Source organism: Felis catus, chromosome B1, assembly GCF_018350175.1.
Source record: "Felis catus isolate Fca126 chromosome B1, F.catus_Fca126_mat1.0, whole genome shotgun sequence".
Taxonomy (NCBI): Eukaryota; Metazoa; Chordata; class Mammalia; order Carnivora; family Felidae; genus Felis; species Felis catus.
The window spans coordinates 101723871-101751117 of NC_058371.1; the positions used below are offsets into that span (position 1 = coordinate 101723871).

A 27247-nucleotide genomic window follows, 5' to 3' on the forward strand; every position below is an offset into this window, starting at 1 on the left:
AACAGACAAACAACTGTGGTTCCTGTTTCTTAGCGGTTGTGAAGACAAAAACACAAGAGTACAGAACAGTACAATGAAAACTGTAAGTTATAGAAGTGAAACGATCTCCTGAAAAACTAATACTAATCAAATCAGGAGACAAATATTATTTTGCTTATTAAATAAAAAACATGATTTTAGTACTTCCTTCAGAAATAATGAAAAATTAAGCACCAGTATATAACAAGGCCAAGCATGGGAAGAAATACACGTATCAGATAATTTTAAAGAGGTCAAATAATTCAATAAGCACCAATGGGGATTAGAGAACAATGAGTTACATTACCTTCATGGACTTCCCTAAAACTTATCTTTTAAGATTATAGGATTCTTTCCTTTTATAATTAGAGATACATGCTTAAGTTTTTTAGACAAACTAATGTCTAAATATGTTTTCAAATACTCTAGCAGAGAAAATACCACCAACAAAAAATGAGGATGCAGAGATTAAATGCAGAATGGTGATAACTGGGGGCCCCTGGGTGGCTCAGTTGGTTAAGCGTCCTTCAGCTTAGGTCACGACCTCATGGCTTGTGGGTTTGAGCCCTGTGTGGGGCTCTGTGCTGACAGCTCAGAGCCCGGAGCCCGCTTCAGATCCTGTGTCTCCCTCTCTCTGCCCCTCTCCCACCCATGTTCTGTTTCTCTCTCTCTCCCAAAAATAAATAAACATTTTAAAAAGTTTTCTTTTTAATTAACAAAAAGGAAGCTTATAACTGGATATGCTGATCATTGGATATTGGTATGAGAATGCTGATAACTGAATGATGGAACTCATTATCCTATTCTCCCTAGTGTTTGAATATTTCCACAAAAAAGTTTTATAAAAAGTAAGCTTAATGTCTTAATGGAACCAAAATCTGGCAGACACTGGAGAAAGTAACACATTTCTTACTTTTCATGTTTTCATATGAAGGGACTTCCAACGAATAACCTTCCTGACTTCTCCCTCCTACCTGCTATTAACTCCTTTCACAAGGAGCAGAGTGACTGATGAGTTTGGAAGAAGAAAGTAAGCCTCCTCACCTCAGCCCTTTTCCTTCTCTATTTAAAAAAAAAAAATGTTTATTTATTTATTTTGAGACACAGAGAGACAGCGTGAGTTGGGGAGGGGCAGGGAGAGAGAATCGCAAGCAGGCTCTGTGCTGTTAGCACAAAGCTTGATGTGGGTTCAATCTCACGAACCTTGAGATCATGACCTGAGCCAAAATCAAGAGTTGGACGATAAACTGACTGAGCCATCCAAGTTCCCCTTATTTCTCTTTAAGATATGCCAGCCTATACAAACTTATAGTTATAAAATAAATAGGTCAGGGGATGAAAATATAGCATAGGGAACAGAGTCAATAATATTGTAATAATTTTGTATGGTGACAGATGGTAACCATACTTGCTATGGTGGTGGTGGGTGCAGTGAGTGTTGCAAACTAACATGCAAATAGTATAATACTGTACATGTCAACTATATTACAACTTAAAAAAAGAATACCTTATCTATATTCTGCTATATAGTAAACTTTGCATAGACTTCATGAATGGAAACTTATTGTTTTCTGGCAATACTTTGGGTAAATATGGCTAATTTAGGGGTGAAATATTACCAAGCCAACTTGGTCCAGATCTAAAGCTATATACTCTTAATTACTTTGATCAGTGATAAACATGTCATATTAAAAAAGTTGCAGGACTCTTAAAATGGACTCATAAGGTCTTGATAATAGAAGCCATTAAAATCCACAGATTATAGACACTGCAGTTACAGTGAGGTTTTCAAAAATGACATGGAAATAATCAGATGACCTGCATAAGGAAAAGAATGTCATATCCATGGCTCAGTGATTTGTAAATAAAGACACTGATATGTGGTTACTTTGGGCTGAAAGCATTAATGTTTGATAGCATTAAATATATTTGTCACCTTACCTAAGGAGAGACCTTCTTGCTGTAACAACAGCGTGAGTATCGTGCAACACTCTTCCATTTGGCTTAATGCACTGGCTATAATTGTATTCACCTGTGCCTATAGCTACAACTTCATGCTGTCCAGCTGAAAGGAAAAGGTTAAGAATAGTAGGTTATTTTCACCTCCATCTTACCTATGTTCAACCTCTACCTTACCATTTTAAAGTTACTAAAATATATTGACCAAAGAGGTGCAAAAATTACACAATTTCAAGTAAGAGTTTGAGAGTCTTCTAAGAACTAATTTTTTAATAGTTCAATAATTTCAATTAAAAATTCAGGTATTTTATGATAGTTCATCTAAACTTTTACTACAATCAACAGAATCATTAGATATCCTTAGTTTGAAAACTTCCATCTATTTCTTCTACATCTAGATTTGTTTGGTTTACTAGAGATTTCACTGGCCATTCTATTTCTGCCTTAAACAAGTTATCTACACATAGTGGCTCCTTTTTTCTTAATATACTCAAACTCTCTACAAATAAAATTATAGTTTCTGTTCTACTAAAACTGCTTTTTTAGAGAAACAAGCACCTTATGCTTTTTCTAACAGTTTTTCTCCATTTACTTTTTGCTGTACCTCATTTGAGATTTCCTTGAAACTCTATGCTCAAATTACACAATTCTTTTTTCCTTTCACATCCTATGAGGCCTTTCTATAGCCTAGTCACAAAGCTCACTGCTCTCTTTTCTCTCGATACTCTCTTCTGAACATTGTGCTTTTTAAATCTTTTACCTCTGTTGATGATTTCAAAAAATCTCTAGTCTTAGTCTTTCAGACAAAGTTCAATTTCACATTTGCAAATACCTAAAGGACTTTCATTAATTCAACAAAAGCAGCTGAGATCCTACCAAGTTCCAGGTGCTGAGGTTGATGGTAAGAATAAAATATTGAGCAAGATATGCCCTCATGAAGCTTCTAATAGGAGAGACAGAAAAAAGACCAACCACAAACTGTGATACGTGCTTTGAGGAGAAAAAATATGGGGCAAATGTAAAGAATGATTACATTCTTATTGTAAGAAAAAGTGCATTTCGGGAGGAGGGGGGGAGAGGTTACCCTATGCAAACTAGTTGCAGAATCCCTCCCTATGAAACTGAAATTTAAGTTTCAGTATGAGGAGTGAGCAACATGAGGAGGTAAAAGGTACTGGAGTTAAAAGACAGACCAGTACAGCTTCTCCAGTAAAGAGTGAAGGGAATGGCATAAGATGAGGTTAGAGAAAGAGGCATCATAAAACATGCTAAGGATTTGTGGATTTTACCCAGGAGCTGTGGTGAAGCTACTGAGGTAAGGAAGTGAAAACCATATTGGGTTACATTTTAAGATCACTCCTTTATGTGGAAAATGCTATATGTAGGGTCCAAGAAACTAGAGATCGTGACTTAAGACTCAAATAATGAAGGGTAGTTGGAAAAAGAATAATCAGATCTGAGATAAAGTTTGGGGATACAATAGAACTTAAAGAAAAAATTTGGGTCTTAGGGAAAGAACTTAGATTTTCAGTCTGTCTTATGTCATTTACTGAGATGGGGAAAGCTGGAGAAAAGAAAATAAGACAAGAAAAATAAATTATCATAAACGTAGCTGTTCCAGGAAGGAGTGGATGGTGGTGAGAAAAGTGAATTATATAGAGTCAGTGTAAGTTCTGGGATGGTAATGTAAAGTTTTGAGTTATAAAGGGCAATAGGGTAGCCAAGAAGTCAGTTTCTATTGCAACTCTAACTTGACCTGCCATATTTCAGGGAGATGCTAGTTTGATAATGCAGGAAAAAGAAGGGAATAACCCAAAGAAGGTATTCATTAAGATGTGTGAGGGAATGAAACCAAAATTTAAGCGAAGGAATTGGCTTTATGAGAGAGCCTGCCTCCACTCTCACAGTAGAGAATATGAGCACAATTGCAAGGATGGAAGGAAATTTGGATTTGAAAGCTTCTTACAAACAAAATTAAAAATTATGAGGCAAGGCCAAAAGCTGAAAGCAAGGATGGAAAAGAGGATGTAGGGTACTTGAGGACAAAGAAAAGTATGAAACAGCCATTCCAGGGAGTGTGTGACACACCCTACTGGAGACACAGGCGGGCTGGGCAGTGAGGAACACCAATTTGATTTTCTAATACCTTTTAAGTAGGTATTAACTGTACGAGTTACTCCAGCAACAGGTACTTAATTTTACTTAGGCTTTCCCCACCCCATATTTGCAATCATATTTCTAAAACCAGACTTATTATTCTCATTCATGCTATTCGCTCAACTTCACATCAGCTTCCAGATTCCCGTGTATGTGGAAACACCATTCCCCTATGTAAACTTGAAATGTTGTTTTACTCATCTCACTTCATTTATCATTTGTCACTCCATCTTATCGCATCAATTTCTAAAAAAATATTATTTTCTTTCCCTGTTCATACTTATCTCAACTCTAAGCACCTCCATCATAACCATCTAATGTATGATTCCCTAATTCAGGTACAACCGTGTAGTATTTTTAAAAAGTTGGTGGCAATTATTGCTTAGACATGAACTTATTTTAATTATCACAAATATAAATCAATGTTTTCTTAAATACCAAGTACTTTGCCAAATAGTTTACTTACAGTATTATACCTAATCCTAATAACTCTATGAAGTAGAGATTGTTATAACTTCTACTTTTAATTAAAAGAAAACTGAAGCAGAGAGATGTTAAGTACAAAATCTGCCCAAAGTCATTTAAGTCTCAGAGCTAAGTCTGATGCTGTTTCCAACAATTATAGTACAGTATCAATCCCTGACCAAAAATCTTTCACCACTTACTATCTATATCTCATTAAATCCAACTTCTGATTGGATTTTTTTTTCAATATATGAAATTTATTGTCAAATTGGTTTCCATACAACACCCAGTGTTCATCTCAAAAGGTGCCCTCCTCAATACCCATCACCCACCCTCCCCTCCCTCCCACCCCCCCATCAACCCTCAGTTTGTTCTGTTTTTAAGAGTCTCTTATGCTTTGGCTCTCTCCCACTCTAACCTCTTTTTTTTTTTCCTTCCCCTCCCCCATGGGTTTCTGTTAAGTTTCTCAGGATCCACATAAGAGTGAAAACATATGGTATCTGTCTTTCTCCGTATGGCTTATTTCACTTAGCATCACACTCTCCAGTTCCATCCACATTGCTACAAAGGGCCATATTTCATTCTTTCTCATTGCCACGTAGTACTCCATTGTGTATATAAACCACAATTTCTTTACCCATTCATCAGTTGATGGACATTTAGGCTCTTTCCATAATTTGGCTATTGTTGAGAGTGCTGCTATAAACTTGGGGTACAAGTGCCCCTATGCATCAGTACTCCTGTATCCCTTGGGTAAATTCCTAGCAGTGCTATTGCTGGGTCATAGGGTAGGTCTATTTTTAATTTTCTGAGGAACCTCCACACTGTTTTCCAGAGCGGCTGCACCAGTTTGCATTCCCACCAACAGTGCAAGAGGGTTCCCGTTTCTCCACATCCTCGCCAGCATCTATAGTCTCCTGATTTGTTCATTTTGGCCACTCTGACTGGCGTGAGGTGATACCTGAGTGTGGTTTTGATTTGTATTTCGTTGATAAGGAGCGACGTTGAGCATCTTTTCATGTGCCTGTTGGCCATGAGGATGTCTTCTTTAGAGAAGTGTCTATTCATGTTTTCTGCCCATTTCTTCACTGGGTTATTGGTTTTTCGGGTGTGGAGTTTGGTGAGCTCTTTATAGATTTTGGATACTAGCCCTTTGTCCGATATGTCATTTGCAAATATCTTTTCCCATTCCGTTGGTTGCCTTTTAGTTTTGTTGGTTGTTTCCTTTGCTGTGCAGAAGCTTTTTATCTTCATAAGGTCCCAGTAATTCATTTTTGCTTTTAATTCCCTTGCCTTTGGGGATGTGTCGAGTAAGAGATTGCTACGGCTGAGGTCAGAGAGGTCTTTTCCTGCTTTCTCCTCTAGGGTTTGGATGGTTTCCTGTCTCACATTCAGGTCCTTTATCCATTTTGAGTTTATTTTTGTGAATGGTGTGAGAAAGTGGTCTAGTTTCAACCTTCTGCATGTTGCTGTCCAGTTCTCCCAGCACCATTTGTTAAAGAGACTGTCTTTTTTCCATTGGATGTTATTTCCTGCTTTGTCAAAGATGAGTTGGCCATACGTTTGTGGGTCTAGTTCTGGGGTTTCTATTCTATTCCATTGGTCTATGTGCCTGTTTTTGTGCCAATACCATGCTGTCTTGATGATGACAGCTTTGTAGTAGAGGCTAAAGTCTGGGATTGTGATGCCTCCTGCTTTGGTCTTCTTCTTCAAAATTACTTTGGCTATTTGGGGCCTTTTGTGGTTCCATATGAATTGTAGAACTGCTTGTTCTAGTTTCGAGAAGAATGCTGGTGCAATTTTGATTGGGATTGCATTGAATGTGTAGGATAGCTTTGGGTAGTATTGACATTTTGACAATATTTATTCTTCCAATCCATGAGCAGGGAATGTCTTTCCCTTTCTTTATATCTTCTTCAATTACCTTCATAAGCTTTCTATAGTTTTCAGCATACAGATCTTTTACCTCTTTGGTTAGATTTATTCCTAGGTATTTTATGCTTCTTGGTGCAATTGTGAATGGGATCAGTTTCTTTATTTGTCTTTCTGTTGCTTCATTGTTAGTGTATAAGAATGCAACTGATCTCTGTACATTGATTTTGTATCCTGCAACTTTGATGAATTCATGTATCAGTTCTAGCAGACTTTTGGTGGAGTCTATCGGATTTTCCATGTATAATATCATGTCATCTGCAAAAAGTGAAAGCTTGACTTCATCTTTGCCAATTTTGATGCCTTTGATTTCCTTTTGTTGTCTGATCGCTGATGCTAGAACTTCCAGCACTATGTTAAACAACAGCGGTGAGAGTGGGCATCCCTGTCGTGTTCCTGATCTCAGGGAAAAAGCTCTCAGTTTTTCCCCGTTGAGGATGATGTTAGCTGTGGGCTTTTCATAAATGGCTTTTATGATCTTTAAGTATGTTCCTTCTATCCCGACTTTCTCAAGGGTTTTTATTAAGAAAGGGTGGATTTTGTCAAAGGCCTTTTCTGCATCAATTGACAGGATCATATGGTCCTTATCTTTTCTTTTATTAATGTGATGTATCACGTTGATTGATTTGCGAATGTTGAACCAGCCCTGCATCCCAGGAATGAATCCCACTTGGTCATGGTGAATAATTCTTTTTATATGCCGTTGAATTCGATTTGCTAGTATCTTATTGAGAATTTTTGCATCCATATTCATCAGGGATATTGGCCTGTAGTTCTCTTTTTTTACTGGGTCTCTGTCTGGTTTAGGAATCAAAGTAATACTGGCTTCATAGAATGAGTCTGGAAGTTTTCCTTCCCTTTCTATTTCTTGGAATAGCTTGAGAAGGATAGGTATTATCTCTGCTTTAAACGTCTGGTAGAACTCCCCTGGGAAGCCATCTGGTCCTGGACGCTTATTTGTTGGGAGATTTTTGATAACCGATTCAATTTCTTTGCAGGTTATGGGTCTGTTCAAGCTTTCTGTTTCCTCCTGATTGAGCTTTGGAAGAGTGTGGGTGTTTAGGAATTTGTCCATTTCTTCCAGGTTGTCCAATTTGTTGGCATATAATTTTTCATAGTATTCCCTGATAATTGTTTGTATCTCTGAGGGATTGGTTGTAATAATTCCATTTTCATTCATGATTTTATCTATTTGCATCATCTCCCTTTTCTTTTTGAGAAGCCTGGCTAGAGGTTTGTCAATTTTGTTTGTTTTTTCAAAAAACCAACTCCTGGTTTCGTTGATCTGCTCTACAGTTTTTTTGGATTCTATATTGTTTATTTCTGCTCTGATCTTTTTATGTCTCTTCTTCTGCTGGGTTTAGGCTGCCTTTGCTGTTCTGCTTCTATTTCCTTTAGGTGTGCTGTTAGATTTTGTATTTGGGATTTTTCTTGTTTCTTGAGATAGGCCTGGATTGCAATGTATTTTCCTCTCAGGACTGCCTTCGCTGCATCCCAAAACGTTTGGATTGTTGTATTTTCCTTTTTGTTTGTTTCCTGAGTGGATTTTAAATGACTCCAGAGGCACCTGTGTGGCTCAGTCGGTTAAGTGTCTAACTTTGGCTCAGGTCATGATCTCACAGTTCATGGGTTCGAGCCCCACATGGGGCTCTGTGCTGACAGCTTGAAGCCTGGAGCCTGCTTCAGATTCTGTCTCCCTCTCTCTCTGCCCCTTCCCCACTCATACTCTGTCTCTCTTTCTCCTTCAAAATAAATATCAAAAAAATTTTTTTAAATAAATAAATGACTCCATAATCTGGTAACATCTTATCAACCTAACAACATTTTGTATTACTCCTGTGTGTGTGCGCGCATGCACGTGTGTGCATATATACATTATGTATATGTATATATGTATCTCTTCCACACTAGTAATAAATTTCTTTCATTGTTCCATAAAAAGTTTTCTCACTGCTGCTTTCTTCCCTCATATCTTTCTCCAAAAGTGTCTTCTTTTCCTCTATTTAAATAAGCCTTATTAATCCTTAAAGTTTCAGCTTAAGTCCCACTTGTTCCCAAAGATTTTAACTCTATCAGGTTTCTATTGTCTATGAATTTTTCATACATCTTTTGATCATAGAAAATAATTAACTTTTATCATCTTAGACTTTCACAACAGTATATATATCTTCTCTCCCCATTTAAATTATAAAAACTCCTTAAGACCAGGAACCAAACCTCCAATTTGTTTTATATCATCTATAATCTCTTAACTGAAATAAATATAAAATTTAAATACTTTTAATGATCAACATAGAACATTAAAGGGTAAATAAAAGATAAAATGTAGTTGGAATCATCATAATATCCACAAGAAAAACCAGAAGTTCATGATTTTCCATAGTAATCTTTTCTTACTTTAAAATGAAAATTTGGTCATTTATTATATAGAGTCTTTCTCCTTGTCATAATGGAAATTAGAATTCAGTCTGGTAGTGGTTCTAACAGAGTTATTGTTTAAAATGTTAGGCATTTTACCATTCTGCAGTTCTCTATTAGTTTCTGGTCAGTATATTTTAACTTTGAGAGCCTTTGTGTTTAATGATATACACCCACTATGTATGTAAGCGATGAACCATGGGAAGCTACCCCAAAACTCAAGAGCACACTTTACACCCTATATGTTAGCCAATTTGGCAATAAATTATATTTAAAAAAATGATACACACCCACTAGAAAAAGCCACTTCAAATCAATGCAATACCACTGTAAAAAGGGTCAAAGTTATTTAATTAAAATACTACTATATACATCTTAAAATTAGGATACTTAATAGCTTTTCTACAAACCAACACATCCCATGTATTTGGACTTACCTCTTTCAATTATAAAAGCAGCCAATGAATTGCTACATTTCAGATATTCTGAATGATTATATATTAGTTGATTAAATGTTTCTTTAACAATTTGTGATATCTTTCCATGCTGAATATGTCTCCCTTCTGGAAAAAAAAAATCAAATGGAGTATGAATTTGAAGAACACTGTGCTTTCTTGCAGAGGCCTCTATTATTCCAATTACAACCTTAACAATTGAGTTTGTAACTTATAGATGTGTAAGCAAATCATAACTTACATCATGACTGATATTTTAAAGCATTCCATTCCAAATAAAACATGTTATTAAGCTTTATAGAAAATTTCTCTTAATGTCTTCATATTACACACTAGAGAGTTACTGATCTATATATATTTGTTGAAATATTCAAAACTCCTCTAAGACACACTTCTTTGTTGTATAGGATTATTCTACATTGCCAGACAACCAACATCTCACTGAAAGCCAGTAGTCTTCCCTCATCATTGTGATAATTGAAATACATTCCTTAGTATTTGCCCCACTGAGAACCACTGAAAAACATGGAGCACTTAGACCCTTGATATAGTTCCATGTTCCTACTAAAAAGTCCTAAACTTTGAAAGGGGATAAAGACAGTGTTAAGTAACCAGGATTACCACAGAACAGTTTATAATCAAGAATATACATCAGAAATTACCCATGGATTTTTTTTTAAACATGACAGAGGGATACCTGGGTGGCTCAGCTGCTTAAGCGTCCAACTTTAGTTCAGGCCATGATCTCATGGTTCATAAGCTCGAGCCCCACATATGGTTCTCTACTCTTAGTGTGGAGACCACTTCATATTCTCTCTCTGCCTCTCCCCTGCTCTCTCTCTCTCTCTCAAATAAAAATATTTAAAAAAATTTTTAAAAACATGAGAGAACTTAAGATTCTGGGGTAGGGCCCTGGCCATTTGTTGCTTTGTGTATCCCTACTGAAGGACCCTTGTTTTAGAGAATGAGAGGTTGCAGAATCACCTGATACCATACAGTGTTTCTCAAAGTTTAGTTGTAAGACACTGACAGTTCCTCATGTTTCATGATGGCTGCTAAGCAGTCTACCAAGTAGTCTGTAGCCCATTTCATATTTTCAGAGGAAAAAAAGCAATGAAAGAACTTTTCTATCATGCATTATGTATATATGAAATGAATAATTGATTATAATTTTCATAGAAATTCTTTTGACCTGCTCAATAATAAATTACATTAAAAGCACACAAGTAATAAAAATTTGATGTTGGTCTCAGCTAACATTCTGCTAACTGGATACAACACATTATAGTTAGGTCATTTGCATGCTTTTGTTTATATTTGTTAATATTTAATTTTTCTGTTAATACTGTTAATGCTATTTTATTGGCTGAAATAAACTCCAAATTCACATTATCAAGAAGAATGAGAACATTCACAAAATTAATCACAAAATGAAGCTCTGAGAGAAAAAAGAATAAAGTAATGGCTATATTCTTTTATCTCATCGCAAAGCATACAATGTGGAGGTAAAAATTATTATAATTGCATGCTAGCAGACATTTACCTAAAATTGGTCAAAACCATCAATGTGTGGTGTATAAATTAGTTTTTGGTCCTTATGCAGTAAAAATGTAAATGAGAAATTTTCAGCATCTTGGCTCTGCTTATCACCAAAAACTCATCATAAAGAAGCAGTATTCATTTAAGGATATTTTAAAATTTTACTTTTTTTTTTAACTGAAACAGCAATATAAAGATTTACATTCAGAGGTTCCCTCACCAAATGTGGGCACTATTTTAGTTCTTAACAGAAATTTTTAGAATCTATAAACATATATCACTTCAAAATATAAAAACTGGGACATGCTGAAATGCACCCTTTGCATTTACTTGGTCTTGGTCATCACTCAAGGATAGACATAGTAACTACCACATCCTTCCTGATGGATCTATAGAATAAATGTACTATAATTTGTTTAATTATACCACATGTAGTTAGCAATTATTTTGTATTACGATATGGAGTAGAAAACCACACTGCAATTAGTACTGCTAGAGTAAGAATCGTGTATGGGGCAAGAGAATGTTTTGCTACCCATTAAAAGATTGCACCTAAATATCATAAAGAACACTTGGGTCTTAACAATGTATCAGTAATCCTCTTGATCTTAATTCAGTGTTGAAGGAAATAATATTGTGAATATAATCAAATCTTAGGTACTAAATTTTATCTCTTAGTACCATGCATGTAAAAAAATAAGTAGTATCATTTTCCTTATGACATGTGTTCCAGCTATTGAGGAAATAAAATGATTTCACAAATTACTGAAAATGAAGAATGAGATAAGAACATGACATACATAATCCCAAGTAACACCATTTCTTTGATTTCAAGTTGCCAATTTCAAGTGTCATGTGTTTTTAGTATCATGTGTAATCTGAACTTATCTTCAAAGCCAAAATATCATTTTTTTAACATTTATTCATTTTTGAGAGACAGAGACAGAGAGTGAGCAGGGGAGGAGCAGAGAGAGAGGGAGACACAAAATCTGAAGCAGGCTCCAGGCTCTGAGCTGTCAGCAGAGTTTGATGTAGGGCTTGAACTCACAAACCGTGAGATCATGACCTAAGCTGAAGTCGGATGCTCAACAGACTGAGCCACCCAGGTGCCTCCCAAAATATCACTGTTTTTAATGAAGATATGGTCCAGTCAGAGATATGGCAGAGCGAACAGGCTGTGAAATAGTGGTATCTTCTATAACTGGCATAGCAGAATCTGTTTCAGAAATTATTGTGAGTCTCAAATCTTTTTTCTTCAAAGGCAATAACATCCAACTGCTGTGTTTGAAGGATGATGTTTGCTCTCCTTTTTCTGACACTTGACTCCTGTCTGAGCCTACCAAAGCTGACCCTAATCTTGTATTTCTTTAAACATACTGTTAACATATGTTCTTTCTTCCCCACAGACTGATCTGTTTTCTAAGGGTAATCATAATCTGTTATTTGTCAATCATTGACCGGAGATTCTACCCCACTATTCATTAAAATTGCCCACAGAGGCTGAAAAGACAGACCAGAGCCCTTTTCCATATTAAGAGATGACTATTGCTGGATTGATCCCTCACTTCCCTTGTCTTCATCAATTCTTATGACTGTTAGATCAAGTGACTATATTAAACTGTTGATAGACTTTGCCATTTGAATGTGCCTACTTTCCCTGGTCTGGTCCTTTTACTGCAAACAAACTCATAAATGTGCAGGGTCTTTCTCTGTTTTAGAGAAAGAGATATAACAATAACAATGAGAAAAAAAAGACAACAGAAAACAAGTTTGACTAAGCATAAAACTCATTTTTCAAATCCTAATCTGCAGACATAGAAAAGAGAAAGGTAGGCTCTTTTTCATTTTAATTCTATAAATACTCTAAACTTTGAAGTCTGAAATGTTACCACTATGTAGGCAATGAAGAAGTAAAGAGTAATTTCCTGACTTTCAGAGGATTCATAAACCAATGAATGGGAAAAGTATACAATAACTACCATACAGTATTGAATATGACAAAGTATTATAATAAAACGTTACTATTTAGGAAGCATCTACTGGCACTGCTTTAAGTATTTTACATATATGATTACATGGAATCCTCACAATTACCCTATGAGGTAATTATTATTATGGACATTTTACAAATGGAAAAATTAAGGTACATGGAGAAGTAGTTGATCTTTGCTCATGTAATTAGTAACTGCAATTGCAGTCATAGTTTTCCTGAGCTTGTGTGACAAATAACTGCGATTAAGAAACTGATTATTTAAAATGAATGCCCAACCATTAAGCACTACCAGAAAGCTGTTGGTTTTCATTAATGACAAGCCTACAAAAGAAAAGCATTCTCAAAAGAGAAGATATATGAAATTGATGAACCATCTCCTCATATGAAAAAAGCCATTTCTTCAATTTTTCCTCTCCATTCCTCATTTCTCATTTTTAGCACAATATAGAAGGAAATTCTTCTCCTTGTAGAAGTCTGATAGGTTTGAATGATAAAATACTAATGTATTTTCATACCTAAATTATCTTAAAGTTTATTTTGAGATAGAGCTCATGTGTGGGAGAGGCAGAGAGAGAAGGGAGAGAGAATCCCAAGCAGGCTACGTGCTGTCAGCGTGGAGCCCGATGTCAGGCTTGAACTCATGAACCGTCAGATCATGACCTGAGCTGAAATCAAGAGCTGGACACTTAACTGACTGAGCCACCCAGGCACCCCACCTGAGCATATTTTAATTATATGTTGTTATAACTTTTTATTGGGCTCCGCTTCTAAAAAAATATCATTATGAAGGACTTTCTTACCATAATGTATTTTTGAGACATAGACTGGTTCAGGTGAAACAACAGGTTCTGCAGGGATAGGAGGAGGACCTGTAAATAAAATAAAAATGTAAAGAAACGTGAAGCTTCCATGTTCCAAAAAGCAGGTACCTTATTATTATGTAACACACATATTAGATTATCTAAAAATGATTATTTTTTCTGTATAGTTCTGCCAACTCTAGGCCATCAAATCTCTATTAGCTCAGACTTAGTAAATGTCCTGCCTTACTGAAATTATACAAACACATTTCTGGATTTCCTAATTTATCAGCACAAGCATAATTGCTACTATATAGTTGGTGTTGTAATAGATGCAATGTTCTGAAAAACATTTAAAATTAAACCTTGTTTTAGATGCCCATGAACAATTCTCTATTTACAGTAATACTATGCAAAATACTTAAAATTATTATCCTATCAAAAATTTAATATGTGAGAATTATCATTTTTCCTAGGGGGATACTTCATTCAAAGTTTTCAAAGCTGTTAGTCTCATTCTTTGCAATGGCTTTCCAATTTGTTTCCCAAGTTAGGGAATCTAGGAAAAACAAACCAAAAAAGAACACTAAACCAAAGAAACAAAAAAAGATCATAAAAGTTTAAATGAAGAGGCTCCAGGAGCAAAGGTTCAAGATATTAGATCTCTCAAGAATCATTCATAAAGACAAAGGAAGCAAAAAAGCTGCTCCTCTGGACTTCATTTTGACTAAGATGAAATACAGGCCAAATACATAAAAGTTAGCAAGGAAAGATTAGCAATGCCATCTTGTTAGTTAAGCAAAGGCTAACTATAGATATATACACTCTGGACTTTAGAAAAGCAGAACATTAAAAACTCAAAGAAAGATGATTTTTTTTTCCATTTACTAGTGCAGTAGGCACAAGTAGAGTGAAAAACACAGATATTAAATCCTATTTATCAAGCACAAATAATTTCAATAAAGAAAATGTGACTGTACCAGTGGCACTGGATCTCAAGAGGCACTGTATAAATAAGCAAAATAGTCTTGAAAAAGAACAAAGGTGGAAGACTCACACTTCACTATATCAAAACTTAATACAAAGTGACAGTAAATAAAAGCAGTATGGTAATGGCATAAAGACATACAGACCAACGGAACAGGGAATGCAGAAATAAATTCTCACTTATTTTGTCAAATGATTCTTGACAAGGGTGCCAGTATCATTCAAAAACAGAAAAGGCAATCTTTTCAATGATGCTAGAAAAACTGGATATTCACAAGCAAAAGATTAAAGATGGACACCTACCTAACACTACATACAGAAATTAAGTCCGTATGGATCAAAGACCCAAACATAAGGGCAAAAGCCATGAAGCTCTTAGAAGAAAACAAAGAGAAAAGCTTGATGATGACACTGGATTTGGCAATAATTCCCTGGATATGACCCTAAAAGTACAGGCAATAAAAACCTGGGATTTTATCAAAATTAAATACTTTTGTGAATCAAAAACCACTAATAACAGAGTAAAATGTAAATCACAAAAAGGGAGAAAACATAGGTACCTCACATATCTGATAAAGCATTGACATCCAGAATATACAGCAGTCCTCCCCTTATCTGAGGTGATTAGTTCCACTGCAAATAATACTGAACCCTATATATATATATATATATATATATATATATATATATATACATACACACATATATATACACACACACACACAATGTTTTTAACATGTATGTTATACGCACATCCTTGTGATAAAGTTTAATTTATAAACTAGAAAAAATTAGTAATAGTAAGAAATTAATAGAATATACATACTGTAATAAGAATTATGTGAATATAGTCCTCTCAAAATATCTTATTGTACTGTACTCACCTTTCTTGCAACGGGAGATGATAAAATGTGATGAGATGAAGTAAAGTGAATGACACAGGCATTGTGATGTAGTGTTAGGCTACTATTGACCTTCTGATGACATGTCAGAAGAAGAATCATCTGCTTCCAGACCACAGTTGACCACAGGTAAGTAAAGCCACAGAAAGTGAAACTGTGAATAAGAAGGGAACTACTGGATAGAGGACTCCTAAAACTCAACAAAAAGACCAATGACCCAATTCAAAAATGGGCAAAAGAATGGAGTATGACATATCTCTGAAGAAGATATATAAGTGGCACATGAAAAATGCTCACCATCACTAGTCAGGAAGAAAATGCAAATCAAAGTCACAATGAGATGCCACATCACACCCAAAAGGATGACTACTATTTAAAAAACCCAGAACATAACAAGCATTGGTGAGGATGTGGAAAAACTGGAACCTTTCTACACTGTAGGCAGGAATGTCAAATAGTGCAGCCATTATAAAGAACAGTACAGCAGCACTTAAAAATTTAAATATAAAATTATCATATGACCTAGCAGTTCCACTTCTGGGTATAAATCCCAAAGAATTGGAACCAGAATGTCAAAGAGATATTCGTACACCTATGTTCATAGCAGCATTAGTCACAATAGCCAAATTTGAGGCAACCCAAGTATGTATCAACTGATGAATGGATAAACAAAATGTGGTATATACATACAAGAGAATATTATTCAGCCTTAAAAAGGAAGGAAATTTTGATACATGCTACAATAAAAACTTTGAGGACATAATGATAAGTGAAAGAAGTCAGCAATGAAAGACAAATACTGTATGATTCCATTTGAGGTACCTAGAAAAATTCTCATAAAATAGAATGGTAATTGCCATGAGCTTGGTGTGGAGTGGGGGTGGGGAAGGAATGAGTAATTTTTTAATGGGTATAGAATTTCAGTTTTTCAAGATGAAAAGAGCTCTGGATATTGGATACACAACAAAGTAAATATATTTAACACGAAAGTGTACACTTAAAACGATTACGATACTAAAATTTATATTTTATATATATGCAGTACAAAATTTTATTTTACCACACTAAAAACCTCAATTTTTTAAAAAAGCAGTATTGAAATAAGCTAAACTTAGAACCAGATTCTTAAATCATTGTATAAAAAGTGTTAAGATTTTCAAAACCTAACAGAATTATTAATAACACTGTCCTTGAAAAAACTTAGAGCAACATTATACAGTTAATTAACAATTATGATTATACTTAAAAAACACCATGTACAAAATATGAAATAAGCAATATGTGGAAAATAATTTTTTTGAGCTCAGAATTTTGAAAAAAATTAAAAATGTGGTTTTTAAGTGTTTAGGACATTTTAAAGAAAATGTAACTCACTGTAAAGAAAAAGGTGACTTAATTAAATTTTTACCAGGCTCTGTGACCACAGAAAATACATTATTAAAAACTTTTAGTCATAATTAAGGCACTATTGGCACTTTCTGAGAAAACAATGGTATTGAAAATAAAAGTGGTACCAGTGGAGATGGGAAAATGTTTTAATTTTCACAAAAAAAGGGAAAAGATAGATATTTAAAAACTAAAAATCATATCCCACCAGGCAAAACATTTGCTAGCCCTAAATAAGCATTTTCAAGTATTTATCATTAGAAGCCAACCATAAACATTTTCTGATGATTAAGTTAGATGCTTGGGAAATTGTGTAGATAGATTTTAACTTAATTTTAACAAAGCATTTTACATCTTAGCTCCCTGAGAGTAGAGGACAGGTCTTATGTAATTCTAGATCCTCAGCACCTACCACAGGCCCTGGAACATAGTACATCCTGAAAACATTTATTGATTTATTCATTCTGCTGCATGCTATTATTGGAAGGAAACTGGGAAAATATTGCTGGGGACGTACCTAGATGGGCTGATAGCTGATAAAATAATCACATATAAAGGATTTCAATAAATAAACTGAAAGAATGTCTTAAGAATATTATTTGTCACAGGTTCTACATTTTACATTAATTTGTTAAAGACTCTGGAAAGGCAAAGGCATATCTATAAAAAAATAAATCTAAATAAATCACTTGTCACACTAAGCTCTAGGTGAGTAAAATTTGTTCACTCAGGGCATAAAGCAGTGTGAGAATGGATAAATGAATGATGGACAAAAACGAACACTCGTAAAGATGACAAAATTATCAAATGATAAAATCAGAACTCAAAATTATCAAAAGTGATTTCATATTAGGAAAGAATTTCTAGGTTAAAATCAGTACTTTCTAAATATTTAAAAGAAAAAAAGTCAAAACATTATCCACAGGACAAAAGGAAAAAAAAATGCATAACATGACATCAGACATTCATAATAAGTGCAAATGTTAAAGCTTTTTATTGAAATATTTATTGACTAGGTCAAAAAAATCTAATTTTATGCACAAAAGAAAATCATTAAAAACAAAACAAGAGGGGGCGCCTGGGTGGCGCAGTCGGTTAAGCGTCCGACTTCAGCCAGGTCACGATCTCGCGGTCCGGGAGTTCGAGCCCCGTGTCAGGCTCTGGGCTGATGGCTCAGAGCCTGGAGCCTGTTTCCGATTCTGTGTCTCCCTCTCTCTCTGCCCCTCCCCCGTTCATGCTCTGTCTCTCTCTGTCCCAAAAATAAATAAATGTTGAAAAAAATATATATAAAAAAAACAAAACAAAACAAAAAAAAACAAAACAACAGGATAAAGACACTGGACCAATACAAAGTTTAACAAAGTATCAAACTGAGAATTTCAAAAAATTCAAGACCAAAACATATATAACATAAAATATACAAGATAAAAAAGTTATTTTATATTGAATTAAAAAAATATACACTGTAACAACATGAAATCACTGCATCACTGCTCTATAGGTCAAATAACATGTAAAAATGAAAGCATTTCAATAAAATAAGGATAATGACATTTATAGTGCCAGCATGTATAAGACATATACCAGAATCATCATACCTAGCCCTTTAATTAATAAACCTGAAAAATAGTGAAGAGAAAATAATGTGAAAATTAACAAAGTATGTTCTTAAGTACTTAATAAATCCAAAGTATGACAAACTATTTGAAAACAATGAAAAAACCACACATCAAAACTCACAAGATGTGGCAAAATAAATCATTTTTAATTATTAGTTTTAAACAACAAAAATAAAGATACATGAAAGAAGAGTTGAACATAGAACAAAAAGTTTAAGTATTAAGAAAGACAAAATGAATAGACTAAAAACAAACCAAAAAAAAAGCCCAGTAGTAAAATAAAGTGATGATCTGTATTTAAAAAGAATGAGTTTATGATCACTGTTTAAATCAGATTTTTCTTTTTTTAAAGTTATCATTTACAGATGAACCAAAATGTAATCTACTGTTAAATGAGCAAAAATTGCTCACTATGACAAAATTTGCTTACTATGCTAGCATATATAACATGGTAACATATTCCTCAAATTGATTATTAGTAATAAAAGCTACCATCATTTTATTACAAATTATTCACTAAACACTAGGTAAGGGCTTTGCATACATTACTTAGTTAATTCTAATAACAGCATAGGAGGTAGTTACTATTGGTGTCCCACTTTTTATGTTTTTTTTATTTTTTATTTATTCTTTTTTTTAATGTCCTCCCTTTTTAAATGATGAAGCTTGCATTTAGAGGGCAAATAACTTGTCTGTTCAGAGTCAATATTCCACCTTCAGCAATTAATTCTGGAATTTACACTTAACCTATTTGCTGTGTTACTTTAGGCCATTATTTTCTCCAATAACTCTACCATCACTGAATTTAATATAAGCCAACTTCACAAAAATTGCATTTAAAAACTCTAAGCATTAAATGCACAGTATTAAAGCGCATAATAAGAATCCAATGAACTACAGAGAAAATCAAGTTTCTGGATATGAAGCTCTTGAGAATCTGACAAATTATCAGATAATTCAGCCAACATGTTCATATAATTTGGTGTTGAAATATACAAGAGTATTTTTTTCTTTTATATAAAATCTTTGTATTCTTTCCTTTGCTATTATTTTTATTTTGTTTTTAATTCAAGTATAATTAATATACAGCATTATATTAATTTCAGGTGTATGATATAGTGATTCAACAATTCTATACATTTGTTACACAGTACTCATCACAATGGGTGTACTCAATCCCCTATACAGGAGCATTTTAACTAACATTAAATATGTCAGCAATCAGCAATGGAAGAAAATAAATTCTGCCATTTCTCTCCTGTAGTTGCCAAATAATTCTTCATTAACAAATCCTTCAGTGATTCCTTCTGGAAAAAGATTAATTTTACAAACATTTATAATCAAGAGTATTTACCTGATGTTTCTAAAATTCTTGGCTCAGGTTCATCCAATTGTAGAAGCTCATCAAGAGCTAATTTTGCTGCATTGGATCTAGACTCCTTTTTGTTTTGTCCCAGTCCAGTCTTATATTGAACACCATCCACCACAGCACAAAAAGCAAAATATGGTCCCATAATGTTACCTTGAAAAAGAAGTCAGAATGAATGCTGCAACAATTCATAATATGTTCTTGCAAATGACATTTTATAAAGAAAAATATCCTAGTACAAACACTGTGGAAAACTATCTTGGCCTATTAGTTTTGTGTTTTATTTTATTTTATTTATTACAGCCAATGCAGGTTAAATATTTTTTTATGTTCTTTATTTTTGAGAGATGGAGAGAGAGAGAGAGAGTGCAAAGGAGAGAGCATGCAAAGCAGAGGGACAGGCAGAGAGAGAGGGAGACACAGAATCCGAAGCAGACTCCAGGCTCTGAGCTGTCAGCACAGAGCCTGATGTGGGGCTCAAACCCATGGACAGTGAGATTGTGGCCTGAGCTGAAGTTGGACGCTTAACCGACTGAGATGGCCAGGTGCCCCACAGCCAATGCAGGTTAAAAGCAAAGCTGGATGAACCCCTGAACCAGTTCTGAGGAATTCATCAGGCAGCCAGGTTAGCTCCAAATTCAGCATGAACAGTAGGGCCAGCTTTAGAGTATAGATCATACATGGAGGGACAGGGTCTTGTATAAAGAAATACCTGGCAATAGAAAGCACCCAAATATCTACTGAATGACCAACAAGAGGTAAAATGTGGAGCCTCTGGCAACATCTCTCTTCTCCCACCTTCTGAGTACTCTGATACTCTTGTAAGCCCCAGAACAAAAATATCCCTTTGAAGAAATCCTGTGAACCAATCAGGGTGTCATGGTAAGCAATTCAAACCACCATAACTTTAAAGGCAAGTGGAGGGGAGAGAATTCACGAGGAAAACCAAAACAAACAACAGTTTTATACTGAATGTCCAGTCATCCAAAATTCCTAGAAGGATTAGTTTTACACAATTACTTTTACCTAGTTTTCATATTTGCCTAATGAAAACTGAAGTGGAATCATCTAAATTTATAGGCCAAAGATTTTTCCAGTTCAAGTTTTACTTGTTGGTATTCAGACTTTAGAAGTTCTCTAGTTAATGCAAGTCTCTACTCGTTATGGATGGCTAGGTGCAGCGTCACTCCACATAAGCCTCATCACCACTGTTATTATTACTTCCTTACATATTACACTAACTTCTGGGGTTCCATATATATCAAAGTTTTACAAGTAACTCCTGACTACATTTGAGTAAATTGCTTTCCTCCCACCATCTATGACTTCAGTTTCCCAAATTCCTTCATTATGATCACCTAGGTTCCCGTCCCAACTTACTAAACCTTGTAATATTTTGTATATTTATTTAACAAGGGTGAGATTATTATGTGTGAGATATGACCCATCAAATTTGTGAATAAGACCTCTGTGTCAGAGTACTGAGCCTTTAAGCTTCATCCCATCATGCTTCAGGTTCTCAAACTTTAGTATCTATCTAAATCACCTGTAGAGTTGTTAAAATATACTCTGGTGTCATTACTAAACCTACTCATTCAGATTATTCAACTAGTAGTATACACATAAAGTAAATATCATTACTTATCAATGGGTTGTAGTTGTGAGCAGCTTTTCCTAAGTTCAATGAAGATTTGCCCTCACATTTTTTTTCTTACTATGACCAACAGCTTACATTTTCCAAGAGCATTCTGAGAAGAATGGAGGGAAATACAACTAGTGACACAAAAATAAAGTCCACAGTACCAATCATGAAGTTATCCCACCTACAGTGACTAGACCTTGGAAAACTCCCACCCGCGATATTAAGACTCTATTTTTGTCACATGTTTACCAGTTATTTCATTCAAAACAACAGACTGGAAACTTGACTTCACTATGACAATCTTTGCTAAAATCTCAAAAACTTTAAATCCTTTTGCAAAGATACCTTGAGACCCATGTTGGCAAAAGTTAGTATCAGTAAGAGAAAATGTAAAAACCAAGCTACTTAATAATGTGTTTTTATACACAAATACCCATAGGAACCCACACATATGTGTACACATATATATATATATATTTTTAAGGATTGTGTTTCTTTGACTCATACTTTTAGCCTGTCAGTACCTGTTAAGAGCATTTATTTTCTTAAAAAAATTTTTTTTACATTTATTCATTTTTGAGAGACAGAGAGAGACAGAGCATGAGTGGGGAAGGGGCAGAGAGAGAGGGAGACACAGAATCTGAAGCAGGCTCCAGGCTCTGACCTGCCAGCACAGAGCCCGATGTGGGGCTTGAACTCATGAACTGCGAGATCATGACCTGAGCTGAAGTCAGACACTCAACCAACTGAGCCACCCAGGCACCCCAAGAGCATTTATTTTCTTATCCCTCTACTTTCCGAAAGTTCTATCTAATCATTGGTCATAAGGTAAAGAGATCAGAGGCTGCTGTTTGCATTTTATTTGATCTTTACTCCTGCAGCCTTCCACAGGCACAATGTGGTAAAAGACCCTTCTGGTTGGGAGGTGGTTTAAGCGAGAACGGAGAAAACAGTCACACACATCTGCAGAAAGAGTATTCATCATATACTATTTTCGATATACTATCCAAGTCCTAGTTTCACTTTTAGAAGTGAAATTCAGAATTTCATTTGAATTTCAGTTCATTTCACTTGAATTTCACTAATGGGATTTCAGTTCAACTAGCCACACACAAAAAATTAAAATTCAATGATTAGAAAAATTTTGTACATGTATGTTATTTGCAGAAAAGTATGAATATAAAAATTTCTGAAGTCTATTTGTCAAAACATACTAGTTACCTAACCCCAACATTACATGAATATAGAAAATAACCAAATTTAGTACCACTTGTACTCTTTGCTTTCAAAAAAATGTTTTTTTAACATTTTTGAGAGACAGAGCATGAACAGGGAAGGTGTGGAGAAAGAGGGAGATACAGAATCTGAAGCAGGCTCTAGGCTCTGAGCTGTCAGCACAGAGCCCAACATGGGGCTCAAACCCATGAACTATGAGATCATGACCTGAGCTGAAGTTGGACACTTAATCCACTGAGCCATCTAGGCACCGGTTTGCTATGCTTTTCATAGGAAGGTATTTTCCAGTACTGCAATAACCAGATACAACTTTCCACTTGCCTGTTGTTACTGTTTCCTTAAGGTCAAGGTGAACTCGTTGCATTTGTGCAAATTGGTGCAAAGCTGACACAGGATTTATCTCTCCACGTTTGTATTTCATTATAAATTCCTTGGGTATTTTTTTTGGAGGAAGGACAGGATTTGAAGTAGATGAAAGACCTTTGGAAAGCAATGGTTCTGGAAAATTACCTAAAAATAAATGTTTACAGTGGTCAGTTCTGTAAAATAATAATAATAAAAAAAGTAAAAGCACTAAATCCTCCCCTAAAATGGAAGATTGTCCCTGATAGATCTAATTGTTTTTCATTACAGGTAAGTTTCTACTAAAAAATTTTGGCACACATGACAAGTGCAACCTGTTGAAACAAATACCTTTTGGAGTACTCAAACTATTTGCAAAGAAGTACTATCATTGTCATAACATTAAGTGAGGTCAAGGTTTTCAGAGGCTCTCAAAAGTCATTTTTTTACACATGATGTCACTAAGACCTAGACTGAGGACATAGTCCTGGGACTAAGACAAGTTTGTTTCCCATTCACTGTTTTATATTACTTTTCACTTCGAAATCAATTGACTTTAGGTGTTTGTCCCTGCTTTGTACTTAATCTCAGTGATATATGGAATAGAAACCAGTGTAAGTTCAGTCTCTTCCCTGAGGGGGCTAACACAACTGCACCTCAAAAAAGCAAGACAGCCTTTAAGTGGTTAAATAGTAAAATAATTAATTGCATAGCAAGGGGAAAGATTTCTACAGGCCTCCTTCAGTGTTCAGAGTCAAATCTGAGTTCCAGATGGGACACAGCCACTGGTAAATGGATATATAGTCAGGGAACATTTAAACTGGAGGCTCAACAATACTTACTGGCCATCCCAGATTCTTAACTCAGACATTATTGCAAATGAAAAAGAAGTCATACCCGTCACTTGCGTAACCTTGGATGCCATATTCGACAGGCTGTAACTTTCTGAAGAATATCCTGTGGGTGTAGCTACCGTCTGGGCTGATGGCTGAACTGGCAAGTTCTTTTTCAGCATCTGAGCAAAGCTAGGGACCCGGGAACTCTGAAACCAGTCATTGTTGCCAGACATTTTCTCGCCTATAAATCATACGAAAATTGGCAGAAAACAAAAGAAACCCAAAGTATTAGATAAAAATAATCTGAAATTAAAAATAATATATATTCCCATAAATGGCTTGAACACACACGACATAGAACTAAATCTCGTTAACTTATGTCATGACTGCTTTGTAACTAGAGGTTTAACAGGCACGGGATTCATCCCGCCTATAGCCCTTCCCTAAGTGCTGCTACAAAAGGGTAACGAAGAGTCAAAACAGTTGGCCGGAAAAGCCCCTACATCTACCCGGGGGTCAGAGAAAAACAGAAAATTAAACATAAAAACATAAGACTCTCAAAGGCCGATTCCAGCCCAACTCCCACCCACCAAAATTGTGCTTCCTGCCCTGTAGGTCGGAGACCTAGCGGCAGGCCGGGGGCTTGCCAGCCGCAGCTGCCACCGCCGTTGCTTCCTCCTCCCGGTTCGACCTCGGGCTTCAAGGCTCACGAGGCCAGAACTGCATCTTTCAAAAGCTGCCCGGTGGCGTCCCAGCAGTACGCGGACTAACACCCCACAACCCTCTTCATCCAATCACCAACCGTCTGCGGGGCTGTGCTCCCGCCCCCGCGCTCGCGCCTGCGCCAGCGCCATGGCAGTGCCCTCTGGGCTGTGCGGCCTGCGTCAACAAACGGAGAGACGTAGGGCGTCACGCATTCGACGTCCTGTGATGCCGACCTTGTTCTCTCTGAGCGTGAGTACCCAGACCCCCCTAAGGGGCCCTCACTGCCACGGAAGTCAGGTAAAGCTGCGCAGCCAGGCCTTTCTACTGTCGTACCCAATGCCCTCCACACACATGGCGCTACCGTTTTCATGAAGCACTGTGTTAGAGCCGGGGTGCTTGGGGGTGTCCCTGGGGTACCAATGTGTGGATGGTTTCAAAGAAACTTTTCGTTTTATCTCTGGTTATGCTGAGAAGGCCCCTGTGGACAAGGATTGGCCTCAACAGTGCCTTTACTGTTTACAGGAAAAAAAAAAAAAAAAAACTTTGGACTTTGCATTAGTTTCACTGCTGGTACCAAACAATGAACAATCATGAAAACAGGTGGGGACATTGAAAGCTAATGGCTGTAATATCTGAGTGATAAACCCATTGTGGGTGTTTTCTTCAATTCTTTGCACTCGTGAAGGTTGAAGGAGACCCTAATGGAGGTGTTAGCTGACAGATGGTAAATTAAATAAATTTACCCATGAAGGCAATTTGTTTTTTAATCTATATACATTATGGTGTTGTAGATAGGATTTTGATGTATGCTAAGTCCATTTTGGCCCAAATCCAAGGGAGCTGATTTTTTTTTTTTTTAATAACCTTAAAAGAATGGCCTTGTAAAGACTCAAGCCCTCCCCTCTTTCCTAAGTAGAATATTAAGACCACACTATACCTGTGACTACTTACTTAATTTACCTTCTGGCTAATGCCTGGCTCTATTTTTCTTTAGTAAATTACCAATCGAGTTTGGCATGTAACGCAGAAGGAATTGAAGAATTGAGTGATAGCATCATTACAATATATAAATGCTCCCCTACTTTTTTTTATATAGGCAAGATTTCTCAAGGGTTAAATCATTTTAAAAGAAAAAGAACAATAGAATTGATGGTATTCTACCTCATTACAGCAAGGAGTAATATCCGCCCACAAATACGTGGGCTAATTGGAAGGAAAAAAAAACCTTAATTCCTCTTATAAGTAATGCATTTTCAGTAAAGGCATATTTTTCTTTAGTGATTACCAAAATGTATTGATATGTCACTTTGATCAAATGCCCATTAATAATTGTAATGATAATTCAAAGCAGAATTCTTTTTCCTTAACATTTAGAGACTTTTGCTTACAGGAAATTAAAAAATTCAAATGGTGTTGCCAAGAAGTATGATAGGGATGAATAAAACTTCTGAGTACAAAAACATGTAATTACATTAGGATCAAATTTGAGGAGGGACATGGAATGGAAATAGAAGGCCAAGAAGTTAAAGGAATGCATAAAAATTACTCTTAAAGTGTATATAAATAATATTTTATTTTAAAATAATTTCAGATTTACAGAAGAATTGTAAAGATAACACAGAGTTTCCTTATACTCTTCCATTAAGTTTTCCTTATTGTCAACATTATTATTTTTTTAATGTTTACTTACTTTTGAGAGAGAGGGCAAGCAGGAGAGGGGGCAGAGATAGAGAGGGAAACAAAGAATCCGAAGCAGGCTCCAGGCTCCAAGCTGTCAGCACAGAGCTCAACACAGGCTTGAACTCATAGACCGTGAGATCATGACCTGAGCCCGAAGTCAGTCGCTTAACCTGAGCCACCAGGTGCCCCTCCTTATTGTTAACATTCTATGTAACAATAGCACAATTTTCAAACCTAAGAAATTGGTATTAATACAACACTACTAACTATACTATACACTTCATTAGGATTTCACTAGTTTTTCAGTTAATGTCCATTCAATCCAGGATATTACATTGCACTTAGTGGTCCCGTCTTAGTCTTCTGTGGCCTGTGATAGTTTTCAGTTTTTGCTTTTTTTCATGACCTTGACACTTTTGAAGAGTAGTGATTGAATACTTTGTAGAATGGCCCTAAATTTGGGTTTGCCTAATGTTTTCTCATGGTTATGCAAGAGATAAGAGTATTTGGGGAGACGACTACATAGGTGAAGTTCACTTCTCATAGCATATTTGGGAGTACATGATGTTAGCAGCTATTGCTGATATTAACTTTATGACTTGGTTAAGGTTGTGTCTCCAGTTTCTCTTCTGTAAAGTTACCATTTTTCTTTTCTGTACTCTTTGTTAGAAGGATTCCATCCCAGAGAGAGTATCACAGAATTTGTGGACATATATTAAAATCACCATATTAATAAACATTTTGAAGGAGATATTTTGAGGTTATGCAAATATCTTGTTTCACCCTGGAGTTTCACTAATTTTCATT

General features: G+C 35.6%; 1 protein-coding gene across 6 annotated transcripts in view; it reads right to left on the reverse strand.

Annotated features, from left to right (window-relative positions):
* ADAD1 (adenosine deaminase domain containing 1) overlaps nucleotides 1–24991 on the reverse strand; it is a 107583-nt gene extending 82592 nt beyond the window's left edge. For 2 of the 6 annotated variants that reach the window (XM_045055901.1, XM_019829003.3), the window contains exons 1-7: nucleotides 24858–24990; nucleotides 24117–24296; nucleotides 23199–23387; nucleotides 19985–20152; nucleotides 13737–13805; nucleotides 9387–9512; nucleotides 1960–2083 (exon numbers count right to left, since the gene is read on the reverse strand). In XM_045055901.1, the coding sequence (XP_044911836.1) occupies nucleotides 1960–2083; nucleotides 9387–9512; nucleotides 13737–13805; nucleotides 19985–20152; nucleotides 23199–23387; nucleotides 24117–24296; nucleotides 24858–24909 (908 nt within the window). In that variant the 5' untranslated portion in view covers nucleotides 24910–24990. Of the gene's footprint in view, nucleotides 1–1959; nucleotides 2084–9386; nucleotides 9513–13736; nucleotides 13806–19984; nucleotides 20153–23198; nucleotides 23388–24116; nucleotides 24297–24645; nucleotides 24821–24857 lie in introns of those variants that run through there. The other 4 variants (XM_019829001.3, XM_011281674.4, XM_019829002.3 and 1 more) reach the window with 3 other exon arrangements.
* Nucleotides 24992–27247: the final 2256 nt, after the last annotated feature.